Genomic DNA, 8,816 nt, shown 5'->3' with positions numbered 1-8,816 from the left:
ACGATCAACCAGAAGGAATACAGAATTATATGAATATGTTTGCGGATAATGCCAATATACTGGGGAAGATAGAAGATGCAGACAATTGTCATGCTCTTCAAATTGTTATAGATAGAATAAGTGCTTTGTGTGACATATGGCAAATGGAATTCAACGTGAATAAATGCCATGTTTTGGAATGTGGAACCAAGAGAAAATAGACCACACACAACTTACAAATTATGTGGAAAAGAATTAAAGAACTATAATGAACAAGATAGTTTTGGATAGTAAACTGTCAGCAGAGGAAGACAAAGAACATTGTGTGAGGAGCATACGAGTCACTTTCCAACTTCAGACTTGCTTTTAATTACATGGATGGTGAAATACTAAAGAAACTGTTCATGAATTTTGTGAGACCAAAATTTGAATATGCAGCAGTTGTATGGTGTCCATATCGCAAGAAGCACATCAATAAACTGGATGCTAGTTTAGAAAGGCATGCTACAAAATGGCTTTTGGAACTGAAAAAAAAAGAGAGTTATGAAGAGAGGCTAGAGGCATTAAACATGACAAAACTAAAAGACAGAAGAAAAAGAGGTAATATGATCACCACTTACAAAATAATAACAGGAATTGACCAAGTTGACAAAGAAGAATTCCTGAAATCAGTAATTTCTAGACCAAGAAGACACAGATACAAGCTAAGGAAACAAAGGTGCCAAAAATATAATAGAGTGGTAGATGGTTGGAAAAAGTTAAGTGAGAAGGTGGCGGAGGTCAAAACTATCAGTAGTTTCAAAGTGTTATATGACAAAGAGTACTGGGAAGTTGGGACATCATGAGCGTAGCTCTCATCTGTAACCACATTTAGGTAATTACACAATTTAGGGTATTTTCCTATTGTGATTGTTATTAATGAATACAAATAAATAAGTTATATTTGTGGCTTCAAAGTGATGGGTATTAAATAATAAAGCTATGTATTTATACAAATACACAGCTTTAAATATTTTATATTATTTGTTCATTTAAAGTACAGTATTTATATAAATACATAGCTACAAAAATAAAAAAAGAAAAGAAATAGAAGCTCTGGAGGTATCTGGTATAGCCATATTTTCCCAATATACATTTTTTACAATATGTTTGGCTTGACACATTTTCCATAAACACAACCCAACTGTAAATCTAATGGTATCAGTACAGCAAAACAACACAATTTATACCAACCTGAGGAGATCTTTATGCATTGTGGATGACTGGTGCCAGAGTACCATTCCCAATATGGCTGACCAGGTACGCAGGGGACCCAAAACAAAAGCCATTGTCCCATATGCCAACCAGAAGAAGTATGCAGTTATCATCTATAAAATAAAAACAAGTAGAAAGAAATTAAAATATAATTAAATTAATAACATTTAAATATATATCTTGAGATGATTTCGGGGCTTTAGTGTCCCCGCGGCCCGGTCCTCGACCAGGCCTCCACCCCCAGGAAGCAGCCCGTGACAGCTGACTAACACCCAGGTACCTATTTTACTGCTAGGTAACAGGGGCATAGGGTGAAAGAAACTTTGCCCATTGTTTCTCGCCGGCGCCTGGGATCGAACCCAGGACCACAGGATCACAAGTCCAGTGTGCTGTCCGCTCGGCCGACCGGCTCCCATATATATTGTATATATTGCATGTAATATTTTCCAAACTTTGTATAGTTCACAAGGTAGTGTAAGGGGGCTTGTGTCAAGGAATATCTAATACATGTATTGTATATGTTGGTAATAGGACTGGCCTCAGTAAATGGTAAAAGCAATAAAGGTTTAGTAATTCTCAACAAGGAAGTGGGTGTTGGTCCTCTGTAGGGAACTAAGATAAATAAATAGGTACTTAACACTTTGGCATCCTCATGCTGCAATCTGTGTCATAAACGCAAAATAAAACCGGGTCATAAAACCCGGTGTGCTCACAGGGCATTCTTGGCCTACTTTCCAGTGTGATTTGGGTGCTCAATCCGGCATGCCAAAGTGTTAATAAATAAGCTAGGGAATAAAGAATAGACAAAAGCAGCAATTTCTTTTAACACCATATTATTCAATCTTTGATGTCTTGCTCCTCACTGAAACGTCATTGAATGAATGGCTTGATGGTAGAATCTTTGCTAAACACAAACTCTTAAAAAAATTAAACCCACAGTAAACAAAACATAGGACCTCATATTTAATGAAATTTCAATAAAGTTTCTTAGCTTTAACAAATAAAATCGGGTTTGAGCTCTATAAAAAGTTCCCTTCTGAATGGATCACTGAGCCGTTCCCTACGGTAAGAAGTGCTGTGTCTCAAGGATTTTGTATAGTAAGGCAGGATGCATGCTGCTTCCTCCACTACAGAAATCTTTGCAAACAAACAGATCCTGCAGGGTCATAATAGTGGAAGAAACTGGAGCCATTCAATCCAGCCCAGAACGGACCAACAGCAGTCCATTAAGAGCTAATTAACACTTTCGCGCTTTAGATTAGAGATAACTCGTCACTGTTTTTTCTTACGATTCCGCATAACAGCCTACTTTTCTCGTCCATCGAAAAAATATTTCTATAAATTCCATTTTTTAACCGAAATGGATGGGGATACTCTCAGATTGGCCTTAGCCTTATGACTCAGCCTTATTGGCGTGGAACAGCGAGGAATGGCCAACAACAACAAGCATACCACATGTTCCCGACATAGATGCCAGCGCAGCTCCTCCTGCTGACGCGGCAGTTTCAAGACCTGGGCCATCTGGTGCGAGGCGTCCTCTGTTCACCTCAACACCTCAAGCCCACTCATCAACCACAAATTCTGAAATGGACATTGAGGACATAGAACCACTTGATGTTTCTGATTTCATAGAAGATTCTACTACAAGTTTGGTGGTTCCTGTAGAAGACAATATTCCTCCAGTGCATCCAAGAAATACAAGAATTATAGATTCAGAACAACGTCTCAACTACAAGTTGACGCATGAACTCGTGCACTTGGCTAAAAAAAGAAGATGCCGTGTTTGTTTCAAGTCTGGCAAAAGGAGGGACGTGATATATGGATGTAAAACTTGTGATGTGGCACTGTGCACTGCGCCTTGCTTCCCAAGGTACCACCGAAGAAAGATATTTTGGGTGGAGAAAAAATAACCACCGGCAACAGCTTCACTCCACCTAAGAAACATCAGATGAGCAACTTCAGGATCAGAAGCCTGAAGATGGTGGAGTGAAGAAAAAATGCTCAACTGTTGATCTTCAATCAACATAGACAGGGTAAGTACACCTATTTGGAATTTTTTATCATAAGAAGTTATATACGTTTTGTAGAGAATTTATTTGCGAATTTTTTGGTACCAGAATGAATATTATATCACATAAACTTCTATGAGTAAAAAAAAAAACACAAAGTATGTTTGGGGGTGTGGCGGGTGTGGCTCTGGGTGTGGCGGTCGTGTGGCAGTGGGTTCCCTTTAGCCGTTGATATATCCAACACGTGGGAAATATTTGTATGTGTTATGTATATGTCTGTGTAGGGAATTTTACTGCGATCACTGTCATACAAATTATAAAATGTTTCAACAAGTATAAACATGACAAACATCAAACGAACGAAAACAATGCGTTCGTTTCTGCCGCGAACGCATACTGAGCGACGTGGTTCTATATTTGGCGCTTCTCTTACACATGCTTTGTACAAATGTTATACATTTCATCTTATAGAAAATTTTATTGCGAACACATTGGTATAAAAAAGAAATACGTACATAGAAAAGTAGGGTCAGGAAACGTATAAATGTATATACTTTCCAAGCATGATTTCCCCCCTGTGTTTTCGCCAGTGCGCTCGCGGCTAACTACTCTCCACTTCACACACTCTTGCGGGTGGGCAATTACCTATATTAAACATTCATATGCATATGTCCGTGTAGAGAATTTTATTGCAATTCCAATGATACCAAAATTAGCGATGTAGGACAACTGTAGGCTTTGCAACCATTAAGAGAGTGGAAACATTTTGTTGTTGTTTGGCGCTCTCGGCGAGTGATCTGCATAGTTTTTTATTTGGTGTTGATACTCCTTATGCTTAGGCGGCATTTTATAGGTATGCTTTTATAGACACTTTCATTGCGAACACAGTGATACCAAATTTAAATACGTGCGCCTTCAATTATTGACAGGACAGTCAAAAGAGCGTACACTTTTTCGGTCTTACCGCATAGGCGCGCGAAGTGCCGAAAGCATCTGGGGTATTGATTTTTTTTGAGCGCCGAGAGCGCGAAAGTGTTAAGAAGTGACTGCTATGTGAGGGACAGTCATTAAATACTAATGGGTCTGCTTAGGAATCTCTGCAGATTGGCAAAAGGCAGCAGCAGCACCTCACATAACTCTTACTTTCTCCACATACTGTAGTTCCTCATGGTGTAAAACACCAAGCACAGGGAGAAAGGGGGCTGCAGCTGAACCATTTACTGCTCCTTCCTAAACTTTTTTTTTGCAGCTATTGAACATATTGTGGCTTGTTGAGCTTGAACCTGTTGCTCCTCATTTGTGTGACTTGTTCGGATCGACATCCCCCAAATTGTTCAGTACAGTATTTTAAAGATTTCGATGAGATCTGCCTTGTCATGCCTGGTTTGCAGTGTTGTTAGCCCTGTGGTCCTCAACCGTTCCTGATACATGGAGATGACTAAACGCTGGTATGATTTTTGCTGCCCGGTGTTGGAACACCGGGCATTACAACCGGTGTTGCAACACCGGAATTACTCTACAAATGTAAAGTATTCATGGGCCATCACTCTCTGTGCCATTCAGAAGGCACCAGGTTTTGGCTTTTGGTCCCTGGTAGACAAAAAGAACTCCGCACTGATGACACTCAAGTAGCATGCCATTTGTAAGATAGCTTCAAGGAGCCTCTGGGGCTCACCCAGATACTGGCATTTCATTAAATTCAGTGTTTTCTATTTCAGAAAAATGTGTGGCCTATATTGTATTTGTGCAATACTGTATGGTATAAGCTTAAAGCTCTTACATTATAGACAGAATACACACCATTTTGTAACTGCTGCCAAAAAGAACAAATTAAAGTCTTACCTGGATGGTGACTAGGAAGAGCAAGCACACATGACGACACAGGTATCGAGGGAAGCTACATAGCGGATCGATATATAATGACCAGAATCTGAAATACCAGAAAACATATTCCTTCTCATAATCTAAACAAATGCATCAAACATCTACAATAAATGTCTCCTCATTCCAAGAGAGTGGGAGATGAGGTAAGCAAATTAGTACTGTAAGAGCTCACTAATCCGTAGTGAGTTCGAACACCAATTCTCGAGTTCTTGACTCTTTAATTTGGTTAGAAATTTTGGGTTATTGGAGTTTTCTATCAGGTTACTGAACTAAATGTGGCGACCTATATTCATATATTCATTTTAGGGTCCCGGTAGTACAGTTGGGTTTGTTCCCAACTCACAATTAGGTATTCTGGGTTCAAATTCTGAGCAGGACAGAAATGGTTAAGTGGTTTCCTATCACCTAATGAGTCTGTTCACCTAGCAGTAAATACGTACCCAGGAGTTAGTCAGCTTGTTGTGAGGCTGCATCCTAGGCTGGTCAGTTTTTCGACCTTGGGGGGAGGAACCTCAATATAAGCCTAACATATATAATATACACTGGCTGCCTGTCCCCCAACAATGAATTATATTATAACCAAAGTTACATTAAAACAATGCATTAATAACAAAAATAAAGAACTACAATATCTAATAAAATATTATAACAATAATTGATTGAAGAAAATTGTGTACAGGCCGTAGAGCACATTTTTCATCTGGTGGCTTATGTATCATGCCCTGGATAGACTCATCCCAACCTCACGAGCCTGCCCACCTGTGTGTTCTCCACTCGTGTAATTCTACAGCATGCCACTTTGTTACTGAAAGATATTTCTTAATTCTTTTTTTCTTTTATTTAACCTGTAACTGTGTAGACTAAAATTATGCATTATGTACTAATATGCAAGATAAAAAAAAATTCCAAACTTGTTTCTTATAATGTTGTTAATTAGCATCCAGGAAGCATGAAAATCAATGTCAAAAGTCTCTACCTATCGTGGTTTAGATGTAGTAGCCTGGTGAAGTTGTGTGGATTCGGTAGCTGGATGCCGAGACGGATGGCTCAGGTTCTTACACGGCAATAACTCCATCCATTTACAGGTATTTTCAGTGCTTCTCACTTTATGTAACTTTTTTTAGTGCTCACATGTTGTACTGACGTGTTAATAGGAGGTATTCATTATGTATAATTTTGGAAACATACATATGTACAGATATATATGTACTGGTATATATTATTGAATGTGACAGAAAGGGTGACATCAATGATTCTAGCACGAATCTTCTCTATTTTCCTTACACTTTTTTCACTTGAGAAGGAAGTTGAAAAAATGAACTCTCCAAAGTTCATTTTTACAGTTTTATTTGGCCTGATGCTAAGAGTTGCATTTCACTAACCCTTGTTAACATTGTCAAAGGAAGAGTAGGAATAATTACAAGTTGACTGATGAAGATGAAGCCACCCAAATGGTGGCACGGGCACGAATAGCCCATAAGGATTACAAGTTGTCTTGCTGCCTCATATATAACCGAGGATGAGGTGAAGGGGATGAAGTGAATGGGATGAAGTGAAGAAGCACCTCGCTTACAGCTCCACTGTATCTTGTCACTTGCACCACAAAGACATATATTTGTTATACTGTACTACAAACAGCAGATCCCAATATTACTATTTTCATCACAATAGTTGCTTATGGATGCAAATTACCTTCAACCAACATGAAAACAATTTTTCCACTATGACCACCTACAAAGCTGCAGTACTATCTTACACTATAATAAAATTATTTGTTTTGTCAGGAGACAGGCAGCCTGTGTGTATGTATGTATGTTAGGCTTGTATTAAGATCCCCACCCCCCAGGTCAAACTACTGACCTTTCCCAGGATGCCACTGACAAACTCCTGGGTGCCTATTTACTGTTAGGTGAACAGAGCCATTAGGTGAAAGGAAACGTGCCCAACCATTTATGTCCTAGCTGGGATTCGAATGCAGGATTGTCGACTGTGAGTTAAGAATCAAGCCAACTGTACTACACAGACCCTTAAACCCTAAGATGTGGTCACAACTAGCATGGGCAAGCTAGCAACAAGGTCACTATAGATAAGAGCTGCCTTGCATAGGCCAATAGAACTTCTGCAGTTTCCTTTTTTCTTATCTTCTTATTTTCCTATGTTATCACTACATTCCCAGCAGAAATGGACATTGTTTAATCAAATATGCTCTAATTGGCAATTAGAAGTGTAATACTTATGAGTGCAGTTTAGTACCAGTCACCATCCTCACACTCAGGTGGCAAGTTGATAAACTTTAAATGTAAAGTGTTCATAAGCCATCGCTCCCTGCGCCTCTCTGAGGGGACCAGGTTCTGGCTCGTGGTCCCCAGTAGACCAACAAAACTCCGCGATTGATGACACCTAGTACTTTAGTACTTATTCAGTGTGATAGTTTCAGGGAGCTGACGGGGCTCCCTACAGAAATTTCTAATTCAAAGTTCTTGCAATTCAGCATAATGTCAATGATCCCTAGCACGGCCACCTTGCACATTTAATTGCCGGATGGTGATGTGCCAGACATTGTTAATCTCTTTTTACTAAGGCCTGGCAATGAAACTAAGACACTCAGGATTTTTTCCAATATGAAAAGCAATCATCAGAGGTTTCTAGTTTCGAATATGATATGATAGTCCTCCATGTTTCTCCCTCTCCATCACCCTCCCATTGATATCCCTCCGTGTGTCTCTCATATTCCTCACCCCTGCATGTGTGCGTGCACACGCACACACATACATAGTAATGTTACATAGAACATTCAATACTATAAATTAGATAAATAAGTGTACTTTTATGTAAGAAATCTTCCTACCTGAAATCAATGCAGTGAGCCACAGCCAAGGTGAGAGGGAAGTGGAAACACAGCAGCTGCAATAAAGAAAACCTTACTGCAGGGAAATATAGTATACAATACTTTAATAATTAACAGTGCATTCAACTTGTCAATACACGCAGTACCGTCAAGTATGGCTTTCTAGAACCCTTAACTACAATACAGTTTTCATCATGCTGTTGTTATAGCTATCTACTGTCAAAATATCAGTTGTTACTTGCATTAAAACAGAATTTCCTATGAAGAACACTGTACAAATCGGTCACATTCCGCATACACTGATGTAAAACAAAGGCATTGGTGAAAACATAAACCTAAGAATCCTCTATGTCAGTCTACCCTATTACTTTATCTATTTAATTTTTATTTATTTTATAAATACAAAAGTTCTTACATTCTTGTAGAGCCATTAGCATGCATAGCACTTCGGGCAGGTCCTTAATTTTAATATTCCCCGGAATATGACCTGCCAAACCATTTAACAACCATGTACCCATTTTACTGTTGGGTGAACAGAGGCTACAGTTAAGGATTGATGCCCAGTAAATCCTCCCCGGCCAGGATACGAACCCAGGACAAAGGGTTCGCAAAACGCCAGGCGAACCAGGCGTCTTAGTGATAAGACCAGAGGTCTTATCACTAAGCCACAGGGACTGCATTTTCCCGAATAGATGACAGGAATGGCAAGGAGTGTTCAAGACAGACACTGTGTAATAGTGATCAATCTGCAATCCTAGCTATCTGTCCATTCAACAGTTTGATTTGTAACTACATGAAAAGGAAAGAGGCACTAAAGTGACAAAGAATGAAGGACAGAATGA

General features: G+C 39.2%; 1 protein-coding gene across 3 annotated transcripts in view; it reads right to left on the bottom strand.

Annotated features, from left to right (window-relative positions):
* The window catches only part of LOC123775032 (transmembrane protein 62), a 197,772-nt gene that overhangs the window by 972 nt on the left and 187,984 nt on the right, over positions 1 to 8,816 (bottom strand). For all 3 annotated transcript variants that reach the window (XM_069319389.1, XM_045769790.2, XM_045769792.2), the window contains exons 13-15: positions 7,975 to 8,030; positions 5,085 to 5,172; positions 1,213 to 1,346 (exon numbers count right to left, since the gene is read on the bottom strand). In XM_069319389.1, the coding sequence (XP_069175490.1) occupies positions 1,213 to 1,346; positions 5,085 to 5,172; positions 7,975 to 8,030 (278 nt within the window). The remainder of the gene's footprint in view (positions 1 to 1,212; positions 1,347 to 5,084; positions 5,173 to 7,974; positions 8,031 to 8,816) is intronic.

Source organism: Procambarus clarkii, chromosome 92, assembly GCF_040958095.1.
Source record: "Procambarus clarkii isolate CNS0578487 chromosome 92, FALCON_Pclarkii_2.0, whole genome shotgun sequence".
Taxonomy (NCBI): domain Eukaryota; kingdom Metazoa; phylum Arthropoda; class Malacostraca; order Decapoda; family Cambaridae; genus Procambarus; species Procambarus clarkii.
The sequence above is the reverse complement of the archived record's forward strand: the minus strand, read 5'-3'. Positions and strand labels throughout refer to the sequence as shown.